Source organism: Podarcis raffonei, chromosome Z (assembly GCF_027172205.1).
Source record: "Podarcis raffonei isolate rPodRaf1 chromosome Z, rPodRaf1.pri, whole genome shotgun sequence".
In the NCBI taxonomy this organism is placed as follows: Eukaryota; Metazoa; Chordata; class Lepidosauria; order Squamata; family Lacertidae; genus Podarcis; species Podarcis raffonei.
In genome coordinates, this window is record NC_070621.1 from 16,252,683 (window position 1) to 16,272,491 (window position 19,809).

The following is a 19,809-nucleotide window of genomic DNA, read 5'->3' on the forward strand; positions in this document are numbered from 1 at the left end:
ACTGATTTTGGGAGAGGAATGTGGGGCATGTTTTTTTTCCATTGGGACTGATCCTTCTTGTGAAAGGAGAGGGAGAAGGCTCTGGCCCTGGTGAGGAGCCTTGCAGGAGAGTACTTTTGGAGTATAATAGAATGTTTTACAGGACATTTCTATTATCCTAGCTTTCAAGTTGGTCAGACCGTTTTATATTTAATATACCAATCTAAAAGACTAGCAGGTGTGTGTAATCTTAGTGCTGCCTTGGTTCTTTGGGAAGCTGGAGGTGGTGAGGGGGTGAAATAACCTTACCTGGCGCAATCTGAATTTTGCAGCCTGACTCTGCCTGAATCCGAGAAATCTGCTCACCACCCCGGCCGATAACTGAAATAAAATTTGGAATTGATCAGGATTTTGCTGCTGCCAACAGACTAGAATATTGCTGGGTTTTTCATTATTTCAAGAGCAAGATGTGAACAATCACATGACTGAAGTTTTGCATATATCTATGAAGGGAGCATTTGTAAACTTAAATGTCTGGAAGAAGATGAGGCGAAGACGCAATGCTCCGAAATCACAAGTTTCAGGTCCTCCACCCACCTATCTGTTAAGTGCAACTGAGTTGGCACCTTCAGTCAACAAACAATTGACCACTCCCATCCAGCTCTGCTAAACCAATAGCTAAGTCTCAAATTCTGCTGACAGGCCATCCTGCTTGTGGCCTTTGGGGCATCTGGAGAGAACAGGATGCTGGACTAGATGGGCCTCTAGCCTGATCCATCAGGGCTTCTCTTAAGTTCTACTTGCATGCCTGGAAGCAGGATGCCTTTGAATACCAGTTGCTGGGAATGCACTCAGCTTGATGACTTCCCACAGGCATCTGGTTCATCAGTGGGAGATCCAGATTCTGGACAAGATAAGCCGCCTTTGGCTGGATCCAGCTGCAAGGCTCTTCTTATGTTCCACCACCACTACCTCCGAGTACTAGTTGCTAGGAACTACAGGTGGGGAATGTGCTGCTGTTGCGCTCAGGTCCTGTTTGTGGGTTTCACAGTGTGGGTGTCACAGTGGCACCTGGTTGGCCACTGTGAGAACAGGAAGCCAGACTGGGTGGGCCCCCTTTGGCCTGATCCAGCAGGGCTCCTCTCCTGAACCTGGGACCCTGAGCAGGCAAGCACATGCTTCACCACCAAGCTGCACACCCTCCCCCTTGAAATAGCCCTTCAACAGTATATCCTCCCCCCCCCACATACACCCCAAACCATTTCTCCTCTGCTCACCCCCTCCAACCCCTCCCTCCCAGCACATTACCGGCAAAGTTGGCCATCAAGGTCTTTAACTACAGGCCACTGTAGCACTCAGGAAGTAACTAAATTATCCTCAATTGATTTTAAGGTTCACGTAGAAAGCATTTCCCCCGAAATTGCCACGTTCTCAGCAGCATTAACAGAAATCCGCGCTGTTATGCTGAGCACTACCTATCATAATATATATTAGTCTTCAGATGGAAGGAGTGTTCACAAAGGCCCCGTATGAAGGAAAGAGAAAAATTGCTGCAAACCAGAATACTTACTGAATCCAACCATTTTATCAGGCACTTTGAATTCTTCGGTTATTACCCTGAAGAAAAGAGAAAAGGGGAGACTCATCATGACAAGATAGACATCGTCGCCTTTTCCAATAGCAACAACTGTCACAGGACATTTAGGAAATTGAGTTTCCATCCCCAGAAAGTGAAGTAGGAACTAGTTCCAATGTTATGGAAAACTGGGTGATGAAGAATGGAGCTTTTAGCCAGTAGCCCCTACCAGCTTCCTACAAGGGTGTCTGGAAAGGTGCCCTCAAACCAGTCAGCCCATGCCTTAACTGCTGTCGGGAAGGGCTTGCTCTGCCCCATCTCAGGGCATGAAGGACATTACAGACATGGGTATGAGCTTTTCAATGTGGTGGCGCACCAACTCTAAAGAAGGCTTGGCACCAATGCTGCTGAGTTTACAAGGCCAGTTGAAAGGACACTTCTTTGTCCAGGATTTTGCAGGGGTTTGATTCAGTTTGGCTGGCTGCAAATTAACAGCTAGCCCATCTGTACTACAGTCATACCTCGGGTTGAAGTAGCTTCAGAGTAAGTATTTTCGGGTTGCGTGCTGCGGCGACCCGGAAGTAACAGAGCGTGTTACTTCTGGGTTTCGCCGCTAGCGCATGCTCAGACGGTCAAAATGACATCACACGCATGCACGGAAGCGGTGAATTGCGACCCGCGGACGCGGGTAGCATTCACTTCTGGATGCGAATGGGGCTCCAGAACGGATCCTGTTCGCATCCAGAGGTACCACTGTAATGAGAAGGAGAGGAAGGAAGTAATATAAAACTTACATATTGCTGACTGTGGAAAAACAACCTCAAAGTAGGTTGTGCCCAGGATCCTATTCCAAAGGCAAAAACTAGGCTGGGATCCAAAAAGGCAGGCTGTTTTTGAGTACACATCTGGCCGGGGGGGGTGGGGGGTGGCTTTGCAGCTCTTGCATACCACCAGAACAGACATCATGCTACACGGCAACCTGCTTTCTAAACCAAGTGGGAAGGGCCACAGCTCTGCCAACAGCATTCTCCAGGTAGGAATTTTTTGTAAACCACTTCGAGAGTTTTTATACGATAAAGCAGTGAACAATTTCAACAAATAAGTAACTCAATAATAGGACTTCGGTGTCGGGACTTCCGGGTTAGCGCCATCGGCGGAGTTCCTCCGGTTGGAGGAACTGGCTCCGTGGAAACTGGGTCTACCTGCCACGGCGAAGGTGGGGACCCGCTAGAAATCCCAGGTGGAAGAAGCCTGGGAACGTGGGGTTCGGCAGAGCACCAGGAGCGCCTCCCCTACTCGCGGGGGACCCCTTTTTGGGACTCCAGAGTGAAGTAGGGTGATTGGCGCGGTGCTGCGAACTGACTGCTATTTTCATGGAGGGAAGCCGCATTGCCATTGCCGGAGAGCGCTGACTTTTTCCTGTCGACAATTGGACTCTAAACAAGTACCCGTGAGTAGAAACGGAAAATTGGATCAAGAAATATCTTAATTTGGCACCGAAGTGGGAAGGTTCAAAACAGGAAGTCCGCCTTCCGCTTTCTGTAAATAGACTGAAGCAAAAATCTTGTAAGCTAATAGCCTGGAAAGTCGCTTTACAAAGGTCAAAATTTTCTTCATCTATAACCATTAAAACCCCCTTGGAAGCAGGAGAAAAGGGGGGGGGAATTAAACTGTTCAAGCCTGCTGGAGAGGGAGTAAAGGAGAATAAGTTTCCACCGTCTCAAACCTGGGAACGGGGTGTCAGAGACAGAAATTATAGGAGACGTCCATTGACTGTGAATGGAATATTTTGACAGATAGTGAGAAAAAAGAGAAACAAATTGATTCCAATGTTGCCTGTTGCATTTTAAAGAAACAAAATATTCGAAAATTGAAAGTAACTTTCTTTTGTTGGACATGATTTAAAAAGATGGACACAAATAGAAATTGTATCCTCTAGAGGGAGCTTGTCAAATTGTTGCTGCAGTTCACTTGGAGATTTCACAGCTGCAAGATTAACATCGTGGGACCAGACTGTGACCTTGAATAAAAATGTGTTTGGAAGAAGTCCTGGTGCTTGCTTTTTGCAAGATAAGTGCTTTGTTGGAGCAGTTGCATGAGAAGTTGGATTTGATGAATGAGAAGTTGGATTTGATGACTGTTGTAATCAGTGAACATGGACAAGTAGGGAATACTGACATAGAAATCATACAGGGACCAATCCAGGAAACTGGTTCAACTGGGCAAATGCAAGGGCAGACAATAATGAAGGAAGCTACGGTGCTACCTCAAGCAACACAAATGGAGAGACCTGAGGCCCTGCAGGAGCATAAGCCGCTGTTTTGGAAGAATGAACTTGAATTAGGCCAGAGGGAGTTTGGAGCTGAGGAGGCTCTCAACTTTGGAGAGATTTTGAAATATGCTGTTAAAGATCTTTTGGATTATATTGATGACTGTGGGGAGTGGGACTGTGGGGAATGGGCTGGTCTGATGCGGGGAGATGGACATGAGTATGGGTGGAAATTCCCCGGAGACCTACTCCCTAAGGAGAAAGGAAAGAAACTAAGAAAGAGACCAACAAAAGACAAGGAAAAGTGCAAAAATAAACAAGAAGAAAAAGATCTGCAGAAGGGGCATGGAAGAGACTTAAGAGCCTCGGATATCAGACTACCAGGTTGATGGACGAGATGGAATGGATAGCAAGGACTGACATAACCCGAGACCAGAAAGAAGGGACGTTGGATGAAAATTGGAAGAGTCTATAAAGAAAAAAATTTATTTTGGGAATTAGTGTAAAATTAATGAATATTAGGGAGAATGTTGGAATGAAATTGTCTGGCTTTAGCAGAAATGATATAAGGATAAGTAAGTATTAAGTTTTTTAAGTTTTAAGGTATTTTATGGCAAGATAAGGTTAAGGTATTTTATGGTAAGATAAGGTTAAATAAAGTAAGGTAAATTGAATAATAGAATATGGTGAAAGATGGATAGGATATATAGAGTTAATTAATTGGTTATAAGCTAAAATAATAATAATAATAATAATAATTTATTATTTGTACCCCGCCCATCTGGCTGGGTTTCCCCAGCCACTCTGGGCGGCTTCCATAGAAACCAAAAATACACTAAAATATCACAGATTAAAAACTTCCCTGAACAGGGCTGCCTTAAGATGTCTTCTGAATGTCAGGTAGTTATTTGCTGAAACAATGACTGAATCAGGATACAAGAAGAGGGAGGTGTGAGGAAGTCGGGGAAATAGGCAGATGAAAGATAGGATATGGAATGACTGATTTGTTTTTAACTATTTTTATTTTTCTGTATTTTGTATCTTTTTGTCTTCTTTTTCTTCATTTTTTTTTCTTTTTTTCATATTTTTGTATTTCCTCTGAAATTTTAATAAATATTATTATTAAAAAAAAAATAGGACTTGGGTGTCCTCTGGCCTCACACATGTGAGAGCTGCTGACAGTCAGAGAAGGCAATACTGAGCTAGATAGATTAATGGTAAAAGGTAACTTCCTATTTGGGAAGAGACATTGCTCAGTGGCAAAGCACCCGCAGTGCATGCAGAAGTTCTCAAGGCTCCAAACCTGACAGCATTCTCATGTAGGAATGGGAATGACCCCGGTCCCAACCCTGCTGCCAGTCAGAGTAGACAATACTGCACTAGATAGATGAATTGTCCGATACTGTGCATACACATACAAAAACAACACTCTTACTGATAGCCTTTCAAAAGAAGCCTATGCTTTGGCACAAAAATCTGTTGTTTCAAGGTTTTCGTGGGTTTTTTCCAAACTCCATTTGGCTACCCTAAGCAGCTTCATGAATCTCAGCCCAAGACACAACGTTTAATTCAATGCAGACCTTCCTTTCTGCGTTACCCACTGCGTGCGCGTGCCTCATCTCTTTCCAAACAAATGCATGCAATATCCAGGAACGCAAGCAGAAAACTTCAGTCTTGGGGCGGGGGCGTGTGGGAAGAGGAGAAACTGAGCCTACGCAGTTCTGCCACGTTCTCAACCTCTGACTCTCTAACACTCCAGTACAGATGGCAGATCAATAAACAATTAGAAGTGATCAATAAATAATAAAACATAACCCACTGCTTACCTTTGATGTACCAGGGCCCCTAACTGGTTACCTACTGTGTCGGAGAAGAGAGAGAAAAGAAAAAAATCAAAGCATTAGTACGGATAAACTAACTTCATCTCTATAGCAGGGGAAAAAAAAGAGTTCTTACCATTTTCATCAAGGGGGGAAAAGAGAGCGAGAGAGAAAATAAAGGAGAAGCAGCGCTAAAAAACAGCAATTTGGGTTCAGTGGCTGAAATGAATGTGTTACGTGGAACAAGAAACAGGAGGGGATTTCTTGATCAACAACAGCGGAGAAGCGAAGTGTCCAGCTGAACGCAGGATAGGAAATTGATCCACCTTGCTCCCATGTGGTGAGAGGCATGGGGAGGGGGAGAAATCCAGCACCTCAGGATCCCAGAATCCCTAGAAAAGTGCAGCCCACCCCAACCTCCCCAAATTAAACCCAATGTAAAAAATAATAATAATAAAAGATCAAGCAGATTGGTACAGCATTTAAAAGGTGGGGAGAATAAGAAGCCATAATACACAAGAGATTTGGAAGGATTTAGTCTAATCAAACGCACTGAGAGAGAACAGAGAGAGAGAGATTGAGGAGGGGTTTGGGAGGGGGGACTTGCAACATACTTCTCTGGGTCTCTCTTAACTGTGCTCCATGGAGCCAATTTACCCGAAGACCTGTTAAAGGAATAGGGCTGTTAAAGAACCTTGCATCATCACCAAGTTTTATGTGCTATGACATTTCTACTCAATACGACCAGGGGAAGAGCTATGTGCAAGGTTGTCTTCTGTGCGCGTACACACACACACCCCAATCGGAAAGTTTCCATTAGTTGTTGTCACTACAATTTATTACCTGCCCTTCACCCTAAGGATTACAATTATTAAAACACAACCTTAATGCTAAAACACAATACTGCATGATATCAGAAACAGTTTAACACAACTTAAAATTACAAAGAGCTGGATCCTAAAAATATACATCTCTCAAGTATATACAACTTATTCTTGCATTTGCAGCGGGGTTGAATAGATGACACTTTGGGTCCCTTCCAACTCTACCATGCTAAGATTCTATGTGCCAAAAGCCAGGGTAGGGTGATGTGTCTTCTGCATTTGCCGGAAGATGCATAGTGAAGGCACCATATGCACCCACAACGTAGGAGCTTAGTAACAGGGAGAGTCTGTAGGGAAGGACGCAGTTTTTCAGGTGTTTGGGGTCTAAGCTAGTTGGGCTTTAAACACTAATGTGAGCACCTTGAATTGGGTCCAGAAACAAACCAATACATCTATTTAAAAACAAGGGTTATACGAGATCTGAAGGGAACCCCAGCCAGCAATCTGGCCACCACATTTGAGGCCAACTGAAGTTTCCAAGTTGTCTACAAGGGCAGCCCCATGTAAGACACATTGCAATAATCCAATGTGGAAGTTACCAGAACATGGAGTACAGTGGCCAAATCATCTCTCTCTAAAGGGGCCGCAGCTAGTGAGCCAGTTCGAGCTGAAGAAAGGCATTCCGATCAGTGAGGTCACCTGAGCCTCAAGTGATAATGTTAAATCCAGGAGTGCCCCCTCCCCACCGAGCACAATGATCTCTCCCACATCAAAGATCTGAATTGCAAATAAGAGACAGTAGCAAAGCTATGGGGGGGGGGCCATGTTGTGTCCAACTAAATTATGAGCAACTTCCTCAAGTGCAACAGAACTTCTCTCTACCCTACTTCACTCCTGCATCTGTTCCAGAAAACTGTGGTAGAAGAACACCCAGAGCAGATTGGCCAGGGGAGGTGGAGGCAGAGCAGTGGCGGTGGGAAGTTATGTTGTGCTCCAGAAAGCTATTTAGCACCCACAATAATTACATTAACTCCTCAAGTTGTGAGGCTTTGAATACATATATAATTGATCTAGAACAAAAGAAGAGATCCAATGATACATCAAACTCAAGGGGTATGCCCACACAAATAAGTGGACTAAAGTCTATGAGCTTCAGGTGGCCTACATGCCTAATTTAGATACCACCTGAAGAGTCTCCTGGCACCTTAGAGACTCATCGCATTAGCTTCCATGGACTCCAGGCCACTTTGTTGGATCAGCAGTTTCAGGGAAGAGTCATTCCTTGACCAACATGAACAAACCTAAAATTGTTGCGTAACTTTTAGAGACGATACCTGCCCATACAACAACTGTGAACACAGGAAGAGCCACAGGTCAGTGGCAGAGCACCTGCTTTGCATGCAGAAGGTCTCAGGTTCTTTCCCCAGCAGCATCTGCAGGTAGGACTGGGAGAGACGTCCTGTCTGAAACCCTAGACAGCCGCTGCCAGTTAGCTCCCTATGTCCCTGTTTAAACCAGCCTTCAATTCTGAACCCTGAGGACTGGAATCTTAGCTCATTTTCAGGGGAAGCACCACACACAGCTCAGTGGGTAGAGCAACTGTTTTGCAGGCAGAAGATCCCAGGTGCAATCCCCAACATCTCCAGGTGGGGCTGTGAAAGATCCTCTGACTAAAACCAGGGAGAAACACTGCCAGGCAGTGTAGAAAATACTTAGTAAGCTGGAGCAAGGGTCTGACTCAGTATATAGCAGCTTCCTTTGTTCATACAATGGTTTGTACCTTAAGGCTATGTGAACCAAACAGAATCCACTTGCCCACCCAAAAATGGGGGTTTGGGGGGCATGCTCAGTAGGAAGCACCCAACATATGCCATTTTATGCTCATGCAAGCAGAACCTTAGCAGAACGTCTCACAAAAATGAGTTGCTGAGATATAACAACTGGCAGAAACCATTTCAATTGCATCTCCTTGCCGAGGGGCAAACAGACTAAACTTCAATGAGATAAATTTTCGCCTAACCACTACCCTGGGCACCCACATACTATTTTTAACCTGAGATTAAGTGGGCCACCCTAGGAATCAAAGTGGTGTCGAAAGGGCAGGTACAGACACACACACAACACAAAATTGAGGAGTGATAAAATACTACCAAAGCTCATCACGGTCTATGATTAAATACATGTTTTAGGCAAATAAACACAACAGGCAAAAAGATGGCCAATCTATTTCTGCTCTACATCAATCACTTCCTGACAATACAGGTCCCCAAAGTCATCGACCAAGTGCCAATATTTTTATTGCTCTGCATCTCTTAGAATGGGAGCTGCCACTGAGCAATTAACACCCTGATATGCCTTTTGAAAGTTCCCACTGCGAACTGAAGGAGCTCGTATTGGCTTCTGATCAATCTCATGGGAGCAGTGTATGACAGAGCGGGGAAGCCGGTGGCCAGAGCAGGAATCTACAAGGGATGCAAAGGTCTTTTTTAAATTGTGGAGAATGAGGATGCTGGGATTGTTGGGGGCGGCGGGGGGGGGGGGGGAGAGCTTGCTAGCTGTCATCCCAAATCCATGTCTGCTCCTCTCTACCCAGGACCGCAGAGGGATGCTCTGGGATGTCTTCTATCTACTAGAGCAGTGTTTCCCAACTGGGGGCCAATTCCCCCCCCCCATTGGGACCACAGGTGAAAATTGCATAAATGGGGGGCCACAGAGGGAAGTGAGAAGTCAAGGGGGGGGAAACAATTGTTAAAAATCCTCATTGGCTGGCTATCCACTTGGCCAATCACAAATGGCTAAGGGGCGGGGCCTAGCACTCCTTTTTGCCACATGCATTTTCTTTGAGCAGTCCTGGTTTGTTTCTGAACTCAGTGCGTAGCTGAGCGGAGTCGACTGGTGCTGCTGACTTGCACCTAGTAAATAACTAAGTGTCTACTCAGCAGAAAGCTGCACTGAGTTCAGTGGGCCTTACTCTGAGGTAAGGGTGTGTGGGGCTACAGCATTTTATCTAGGCAGCCAGGGCTCCTCCGGATGACAATATCTTTTTGCATCAGCTCAGTGAGGACCACTTGCTTTTTTATTTCCCCCCATATATACATAACTCTCTTTGCGCCTTTTGGACTGTATCTGTAGCTTTCCTCCTCTGTATCAAATAACTAGGGTCAAATGAGTGTTGCTTACTTTTAATAATACATGCTTCAACAACATTTCAGTATGTTCCTATCATTTTATGTAACAGTATTTTACATAATGGCGTGCTCTGGTCCATGGGGTCACGAAGAGTCGGATATGACTAAACAACAACAACAAATTTTGTATAAATTATAAAAATTATAAATAAAACATGTTTTGCTTAAACACAAAACATTTAAATAGCTTCCTTTCTACCGGTGGGGGGGGGGCATGGGCATAGCCAGGACTTTTGTTAGGGAGCAGGCTTTCGTTAAGAGGGCAGAACCTCTTATTTGTATTGATTTTTACTTATTGAGGGGACAGCTAGTCCTCTTCCCCTCTTGGCTACACTGAGGGCTGGGCACAGGAAGGAAACAAGGTTAGAAGAGGGCCATGGTTGGAGAAAGTTTGGGAAACACTGAACTAGAGGACAGAGGGGCTCTTACGCTAGCAGCTTAGTGAGTTTCAATGCTGTGCAACACAGGGATCCAACACTATGATGGAACTAAAAGAAACTCATCCAAATGGTGCCATCTACTAGGCAATCATCACCTGTTTATGCGCACTCTAGTGCAATGATGTTCCTTTGGGACAAAATGTTTTGCTGGTGGAACAAGTATTACATACACACACAAAGACACACAGACACAAACACCCCACATCGATTCTCGAAACAGACTGTGGGGAAAATTTCAAATTGCTAACATTGACAGCAAACTTCTACTATTGATCCAAGAACTATTCAGCAATACAGAAATAACGGTCAGAGTAGGTTTAAATGGTGATATGACTGATGCTTCTAAAATGTCACGAGGAGTGAAACAAGCTTGCCTTCTGGCTCCCACTCTTTTAAATTTTCATATTAATGATTTGGTGCCAACGCATATTCCCCATCCCTAGTAATTAGGAACAGAAATATCTCAATATTAATGTAGACAGATGATTTAGTGCTCCTTTCCCAACTGGGCCTCAAAAATCTCTTGGAGGTGTTCAGTACATAATGTAAACAAGAAGGCCTACCTATAAATTACTCATTATTTTTGGCAAACACAGTCCTAGGTATAAATGTTCAGATCAGGAAGCCATAGGACAAACTTGCTCATTTAGATGCCTGGTTGTACTCTTTAGTGAAACCCCCGTTGGAAGTGTCAAATGCAGGCAGTGCAATTTAAAGCACAGAAAACCACAGGGACATTGATGAAGTTTTATTACAATAAGGGAGGGCAGCTGGTTGAACCTGCCCTAAATATATTTGGTAGCAAGTGCTTACTCAAATTTTCTGTATAGCACTGAAATCTGGGGCTCTGATTTGAACTCCATTAAAGTTTTGGAAACACTGCAAAATAATTTTTTTGGAAGCTATACTCTCTACCAGAGCTTTTTTCCAGCTGGAACTCACTGGAACTCAGTTCTGGCACCTCTCAAGTGGGCACCATTGCCATTATAAGAGAACAAGGGAGGCATTCTTGGTGAGTTCTAGCACCTCTTTTTCTAGAAAAATAGCACTGCTCTCTACCATCAGGTCAACAGCTCTTCTTCATACAGAATCCAGGTAGTCAACAATTAAGGCAAGAACATACTGCACTCAGTTAATCTTAAAAAATGCTACTATGCCTATTGAGCCTCTTCCTGCGTTGTGCTATGTGTTGTTGTTGTTGTTGTTTAGTCATGTCCGACTCTTCGTGACCCCATGGACCAGAGCACGCCAGGCACTTCTGTCTTCCACTGTCTCCCACAGTTTGGTCAGACTCATGCTGGTAGCTTCGAGAACACTGTCCAACCATCTCGTCCTCTGTCGTCCCCTTCTCCTTGTGCCCTCAATCTTTCCCAACATCAGGGTCTTTTCCAGGGAGTCTTCTCTTCTCATGAGGTGGCCAAAGTATTGGAGCCTCAGCTTCAGGATCTGTCCTTCCAGTGAGCACTCAGGGCTAATTTCCTTAAGAATGGATGCGTTTGATCTTCTTGCAGTCCATGGGACTCTCAAGAGTCTCCTCCAGCACCATAATTCAAAAGCATCAATTCTTCAGCGATCAGCCTTCTTTATGGTCCAGCTCTCACTTCCATACATCACTACTGGGAAAACCATGGCTTTAACTATACGGACCTTTGTTGGCAAGGTGATGTCTCTGCTTTTTAAGATGCTGTCTAGGTTTGCCATCGCCTTTCTCTCAAGGAGCAGGCGTCTTTTAATTTCGTGACTGCTGTCACCATCTGCAGTGATCATGGAGCCCAAGAAAGTAAAATCTCTCACTGCCTCCATGTCTTCCCCTTCTATTTGCCAGGAGGTGATGGGCCCAGTGGCCATGATCTTCGTTTTTTTGATGTTGTGCTATGTAGAATTGGGTGATAACCAACTCCAGAAAGCAGCTTGTCAAGATGTTTTGGACTATTACTATTTTCAAGAACTGAGCTCTGCATTGACTTTGATAAGTGTCAACTAAGGAATTGGCTCTTCTGAATATAATCCAGAAGGGACCTACAACTAATCTGGAACACAAAAATTTCGCCTTGGTATCCACTCTTGCAAACTAGAGCTAGTTATCTAACTCTGAGTAGTTTCCTTAAGAAATGCTTTCATTGAACTGTGTTTCTAAGTGATGCCCACTGCAGTCTTAGATGGTCACTACAACAGGGTCCCAGACATAGGGAGATTTTGCATTTGTATTCATGTTATGTTTGCAGACTTGAAGGCTGGCAACATCAACTTGGCCAAGTAAGAATCCTTTGCAGACAGCCACAGTGCCTGGAGACTGACAGTCAGGTTGTGTATCCAGCAGTGACCAGAGGAGGAATGACCACTGAGAGGAATGCAGAGAGAAGAAACGCCACGGTGCATTTGCAGCAGCACTACCAGATGCCTTCATCTACCCCAGCTGCAACAAAACATGTCTCTCCCATATCAGTCTCTACAGCCACAGCAGGCACTGCAACCTTCCAACAGTTTGACTTCAACTCCAAAGGCACACTTCTCCATAGTCTGCTGAGACAGACAGATGCCAACAACCAGAGGCACCAATAAACTCATCCAGTGTGATTTCAGATTAAACTTCCAAATCACTACAACAATTTATAGTGATTTCACCTAACTCCTTTTCCCCTGGTGTTTTCTTCTCTCTAGTACAGCATGTATGTTGGCAAATTAGGTTTTAAAAAGGCAAAATAATATTGGAGCTGTCAGAGATGCACAAGCAAAACTGTTTTAGTGCTCAGGAACTTGGCAATGTATTTTTATTATGGATAATTATATAATGGATATATGTTCTGTATTCTTTTATTAATACTATTACCTAATACAAGTTTGTCATGGCCTTTGGGCTAGAGCAATAAAAGAACTTGAACAACGAGGGTTCTACAGGTTTCCTATAATGAGTGAGAAGGAAGTGATGGGTATTGTATCCAACTAATTTTTGCTCAAAGTAGACTTACTGAACTTAATGGACCTAAGCCTATTTATGTACATATGAACAGATCATACTACTTCAACCCACAGTTGGCTCATATTTTTAAAGGACCATAGATTTTTAAATATTTGTTTTTTACAATCGCTTTAAGTAGAAAATAAGTGCATCAAGGAACAGAAGGCTGAGTCAGAACCAGAACTACAGTTTCCTAGTTGCAAGAGCATCTGTCTCTTCTCATTTTTGAACGGGGGGGGGGGTGGACATTCAATGTGATACACACACCTGTAGCACAGTCCACTATCTCATGTCAAGTTTCTGCCAGGATTCAGAGCAACCTTAAGCAAAACATGTTCAAAAGATCACCTTTTTTCCTCTCCTCTATAACACAAACACTGCAAGACACGGAAGCATGTGCAAGCAGTTAAGACTAGAAGACAGTTATCCTTCCTGACAGCCCTTGTGGAGGAAATAAATTAAAAGAACATCAGAGCTCAAGGTTGCAAGGTACAGACAATCTAAAGCTCTATTTGCTGTCAAACAAGCCCATTTTGCTCTGAAAAGAGTTAGGCTAATAGAGAAGCAAACCTCTGGCTTTTTTTTTTTTAACGGGGAGGGGATCGTTCAGAATGCAAGCTGCCATTTACTATCGAGGCAGAAAAGAACTTCCCATCAGCCTCCGAAATAGAAGGGTCGGCTGAACTTGCAGCCCCCATCATCGCGTGTGCACTCTTTCCCCTCCCCACTTTTACATCTAGCGGGCACAATTTTAAGTTTAACGGCTGTCATTTTACTGCAAAATAAGGGAAAACGTTGCATAAAAATCGGCCCCATTTTCCAGGAGCAGCACCCATCATTAAAAAAAAAAAAGCCTGAGTCTACCTCAATTGAGATTTACTCTGAAGAAAAGACAAGCAACATCCACAGGATAGATTCATTTTTGTTTTGTCTAAATGAAAACGTTTTTGACAAGTGTTGAAAAGAGGACAGTGGCCAACCACAGCAGACTTAGACCACTTTCACCTGCTCCTATCTTCACTACCTTCACTAAGGGACATAGTCACAGTGGCCTTTGAGGCTCTTAGCTCCTGCTTGTTTCAAGACAGGCAGGCAGGCACATTTTGCAGCACATAATTTAAAAGGGGGGGGATCTGTTCTGTGTTCCCAGCTCCATTTCAAGCCCAGGTCAGTTCAGCCAATTCCAGCTGCTGCTGTATATTAAGGATACTTTAAGGGTAGGAGGTGGGTGTTAAGATTGCATCCTCAATATGGCTAATAAAAACCCCTCCACCCTCTCTTCTCCCCTTCCCCCAACACCCTAAGAACTTGTTACAACCAGCACGCTGCTGTTAAGCACCTCATGCATAATCCTCCATCAATCAGCTGCCCATTTACAGAAATGGATAGGTATGATGTTAAAAGTCATATCTGACGCTGAAGCTGATTGCTGTTCATCCCAGCGGTTGAGAAAGCAGCCCCAAGAATATGCACGAGTAATAGAGGTGAAGAAAAGGAACAATGAGATTTTGAATGCAAGCAAGACAAGGGCCCCTTTTTCTCTCGTTGTCCCCCTGCCCCCCAGATAGGTTCAGCAGGAACAAAATAGGTAAACGTCAATTCAAAAAGTTCCCAGAAGTTTTGCCACTGATGCAAAAATTTCCAGGCTTATTTGCACTGGGGGAAATTTCAGTGCCTTTGAAAGCAATATAATTTAACATGCTTTAATAAATGAAACTTAAAAGCTTTGAAGCACTGCCATGCTAGCTAGATGTACTTAGGAAATAAAGGTGGTTTTCCCCCACCCCCCAAAAAGGAGAAAACAGAACATCAGAATAATCTCCTGGTTTAAGAAATTTCCTCACCCCACATGGTAGCTCAATCATCATACAACCAGGGGTACATCCTAGTTAGCTCCCTGCCAGCACCAGGGCTGCTCTGAAACCTTCTCTATGGCCCTTATTTCTCTTTCAAGAGAAGATCTTCATTATACTAGTCTGCATCTTTCTTTGAGTTACTTTTAACTCTTCTTATTTAAGGAACTGTTTGTTTGCATACTTTGTTGTGGTGGCAACCATTTTACTTGTTTTATAATTGTATATATTGTTGCAACCTGCCCTGGGGCTCTATGGTAAAGGGTGGGCAAGAAATCAAATAAATAAATGAACAGAACAGGGATCAGCAACAGCCTCCACAGAAGGCTTGGGATCTGGGTGAAAGGGGTGCATTGTGTAGCAAATTCTCTACATTTTCAAAGCTAAGCAGGGTCAAGTATGGTCTCACATTGGATGGGGTACAGCGTGTTGAGATTCCTACATGACCCTCAGGTTCTAACTTCTAACTCTACGATTCTATGAATTCTGAGTTTTGCAGTTGTATTAATGGTTTTTTTGAATCAATGTTATTGTCAATTGTTATAAAATGGTTATTGATTGCTTGAATAGTCTGTTGACTGCAAATAAAATGATGGTAATGGTAAAAAACTTAATAAAATCAAACAAATTGGGGGCCGTCTTCTCCCTTGCTGAAATCAGGCTTGAAAGAAGAACCTGCAGCCAAGAGGTTGCAGCATGCGTGCTTGGCTTCGCTGACTGCTTGTGGGGCCCACAACAGTCTCTCCGGTTCACAAATGTGCCCAGGAAACCTTGACGAACACAGTCATAACTGAACAACTCCAGGGCCACCAGCTGTTCCATGTGACAACCAAAGTTAAAACGTACATAGCAAGCACATATAGCTGACTGGTGCTGAAATGTATTATAATTTAAGTCAGCGCCTAGTCGCGTTGTCTGATACATTTGTGAAGTTTTTGTTTCAGAAATAATTATAGGGCGCTGCTGCCCACTAAAACACTCAAAATGTCTTTTTCGCCAAGCATGACATGGAGAGCACATTGCAGCAAGCCAAGAGGGGGAAGGGGGGGTCACCCCATAAGTTATTTTGTTTGAGCTTAGAAATAAAGTAAAACTCACTACAAATTAAGAAAAGAGACAAAAAGAGTTCAGAGAATGCACATCCTTTCAGAGCATTTAAGATCTCACAGTGAGCTAGAAGAACATTTGCATAGCTAGCCTCAGACAACAGGGCAAAAGCATTTACACACCATGAACTTAAATATGCCTCAAGCATTCAGGATCTAATCACAGAGGAATACAGGTTTGAGGGGGGACCAGAGACCTGCCAGTGACCTATAACTCCCACCATCCAGGCTGGTTATGGCTGAGAGGAGTAGAGAGTTTAACAATACATGGAGGGTGAAACAGTCCCGCAGCCCTAATCTAAGAAGAGGCATCCTTCCATCCCAATTGTACCAGGGAATTCTGTTACTTAGATCAGATATGGGGATACATGGGGCCTTCCAGATATCGCTGGATTCCAATTTCTATCATCCCAGGTTATTGGCCACTATTGGTGGCTGCAGGGGCTGAAGGGAGCTGGGGTCCAACAGTATCTGAAGGACCCACAAATATCCCCCAATTCTTGTTTGCACTAACTAAACTTAAGCATTTTGATCCAGAATTTAGAACATTTAAACATTTCACTTTATATTCTGAAACCACTCCTATTTTCCCCTCCAATCTTTCCCAAACTCACCAATGGTTCCAATATTGGGCGGGGTGTGTGTGTGTGTGTGTGTGTGTTTCAGATGAGGGTATGCATTCTCATTTTTAAATCAAGGTTTTCCATGCACATACTGTACTTTTCCGTCTATAAGATGTCCCCATGTATAAGACACCCCCTATTTGGGGGGACTCAAATTTAAGAAAATGAGGGGAGATGGCTGAGCTTTTTTGTGGAGGATTGCACAAAATCCACCTCCCACCTGCCCCATCACCGTCAGCAGCTGCCTAACGCCCACCCAACTGATAGAGCGTCAGCCAATCAACACCACCCATTGATGCAGCAACAAATAACACACACAATAGCTGTTGACAGCCACGGCAGCAACCAATCAAATGTTCACCCTATGCACTACCCATGTATAAGGTGACCCCCCACTTTTTGGCATGATGTTTAAAGAAAAAAATATAATCTTATACACGGAAAACTACAGTACACTGATTTGGCCAACTTATTTCTGAATGCAGCTGCTCATGTGGCTGCAGTAGATGCCACTCCAAGAGGAGTTTTCTGGGAAGCCCTGGATGCATCTGAGGGATGCGGAAAAAAGTCTCAACACACCTGGCTCTTTAAAACCCAGCCAATAGGATTTTTTTTAAGGGGGTATTAAACTGGAGACCATCTTAAAATCACAGCAGGTTAAACAGACCACATTTAGTCAGGGCAGTAAGCTTTCGAATACCAATCTCAGGAGGGGAGAACTGTTGCACTCAGCTCCTGCTTGTGGGCTTCCCACTGATTTGTCACTATAAGAACAGAAGGTTGGACTGAATGGACCAGGGCTCTTATTATTTTCTGTTCACTTGGGTTAACATGAGCCAGCTCAGTGGGGGTCACCAGCCAACCTATCTATGGTCCCACGCACAGAGTCAGGCTAGTCACATAATGAGTTAGGGGTATATCAGCCTATGGAAACCAACAGACCAATAGGACATACCTAACTCTGCAGCCGTTGGAACTAGCAGACTCCAGCTGCCCTCTCCCCTCCCCTCGCTTCCCAGGCACAGCTTCAACTGAATTTCACCATCAACTAATCAAGGGAACATTCAATCTAGCTTCATAAGCACTGCCCAAACCTACTTGTCATTTGACAAGCCCTGCCAGCCAGGTGCAAAAATTTGATCAGTGGCGTTTAACTACCACGGTTCTGCTTTGTCTGGAAAAAGAGTAAAGTGGCTGTCCAGATATAGTGACTGTGGAAGACATTATTCTCTTAATCACTTCTGGCATTCCAGTATTAATCTTCTTTTAAAAAAAATAATTTTATTCATAAATTTTAACAAATAAACAACATTTCAAATTTAGCAATCCATCATTCCTCCTACAAGTTCCCCTCCCTCCCTCCATGGTTCCCTCAAAATTTCAGCTTATGCTGCATATTATAGTTACTCTATACCTTCACCTTATCTCACAATAAAAACAAAAAGTTCACCCCTACTGCTACTCTTACTCAAATCCTATTTGCGTTAACATTTTTCCAGTGAGTTTTAAAGTATTCTGCAAATATTTTCCAATCTTCTTTAAAATCAGTCTCTTTCTTATCTCTAATTTTACATGTCAAAACTTGCCAATTCTACATATTCTATCCATTTCAGCTGCCATTCTCCTTTGGTAGGTACCACCTCATCACACCCTTTTTGTGTGTATAATATGCTGTCATATTCCATAAAGAAATAGATTTATCTGTTTTTTTTTGGGGGGGGGGATATCTGCTCCAGTTATCCCTAGTAAAAAAGCTTCTGGTCTTTTGGGGAAAGTTACCATAAATTCCAACTCATTATAAATCATCTCCCAAAAGTCCTTAGTTATTTTGCATATACACCACATATGGCAAAATGAATCTTCTACTACAGGGATGTCTAACAGCTCAATCGGGATTGACTGGTCGATCCCTGGGAGGTTCCGGTCGATCACTGTTGATCGCAGGCTCCTTTTCCTTTGTTTTTGCCTAAGAGCAGCCGTCCCGTCCCCCCATCTCCCCGCCCTTCATTTTCGCATGATTGTAGAAATGGAAGACGGAGTTTTCGCTGTAAGGCAGATTGTTTCCATAGCTATCTTTTGGTGAGCGACTAATCTCCTTTCCCCTTTACTCTAGTCCAACATTTCCCCCTTAATAACAGGGCTTTCCTCCCTAAAGCAAGCTCAAAAACTTTGAGCTGAAACCCACCACCCCCAGGGGTAGATCACTGCCAGTTTTTTCCCCTGTAAGTAGATCACAGTCTCTTGGGAGTTGGACGTCCCTGTTCTACTACAATGCTATTCTATTAATTTGCAATAAGCACTCTGCCAGCAGACATCATGCCACCAACACCCTCCCCATAATAATATGAGTAACAGCAAGTATCAAAAGGCAAAACAGAAGAAAACCAAGGAGACTTACTTCCATCATCCAGGGGCCGTTTTACTCCGTAACCGTACACTGAAGGGTCCACAAGCGGTGTGGAATTATTCAAGTGAGGTATCTCACCAATTTTAGCAGCCATTTGCTGTAGAGAAAGAAAGAAGAAGTTTGGAACAACATGAGCAAACTAGTTTACTTCTTATGTGGCTGAAACAGCAAGAAACAGCTTTTACAGCAATATATATATTGCGGGGTGGGGAATCAAAATTTCATCATGCTAGAGGGTGACCAAAAGACACACGATGCAGCATGAGTGAGAGACGGAATCCAAGAGGAGGCTATGCAGATGGCGGCAGGTTTATAAAGGCAGGAGAAGGAACTGATTAGTTAATGAACTGAGCCAACCAGAGCACAGTACGGGTTACCTGGGACCTTGGTGGGTTTGCTCCTATGGAAGTGGTTGACGCAGATACTGCCAACAAACAAATAACAAGTTGCACCCCTCCAGGGTCACTGCAACATTATACTCTCCCGCTGCTCATGCCCATTTTCCTGACTAAATTAATTAGAGGTGCCTGTTCCTAGATTCTGTTAACAGTTGAGCAACTGGCTGAAAACAACCCCCACTGAGATGCTTTAGGAGCACATGGGACCATGGTCCGGCTCACAACTCAGCCATGGTCAGCTGGAGGTCTCCTCCACATGGGAGGTGTACAAGTCACAACTGTGGTGGGGTATGCAGGGAGTGTCCACCCAGAGGGTATGGTGCAGCAGGGAGGGGCTATGGCAGCAACATGACACAGTTTCACTGTT

General features: G+C 43.8%; 1 protein-coding gene across 6 annotated transcripts in view; it reads right to left on the bottom strand.

The window, feature by feature from the left end:
* FUBP3 (far upstream element binding protein 3) overlaps positions 1-19,809 on the bottom strand; it is a 63,481-nt gene that overhangs the window by 30,151 nt on the left and 13,521 nt on the right. For 5 of the 6 annotated variants that reach the window (XM_053374453.1, XM_053374451.1, XM_053374448.1 and 2 more), the window contains exons 2-6: positions 19,036-19,141; positions 6,259-6,309; positions 5,651-5,684; positions 1,550-1,596; positions 289-360 (exon numbers count right to left, since the gene is read on the bottom strand). In XM_053374453.1, coding sequence (XP_053230428.1) covers positions 289-360; positions 1,550-1,596; positions 5,651-5,684; positions 6,259-6,309; positions 19,036-19,138 — 307 coding nt within the window. In that variant the 5' untranslated portion in view covers positions 19,139-19,141. The remainder of the gene's footprint in view (positions 1-288; positions 361-1,549; positions 1,597-5,650; positions 5,685-6,258; positions 6,310-19,035; positions 19,142-19,809) is intronic. The other variant, XM_053374449.1, reaches the window with a different exon arrangement.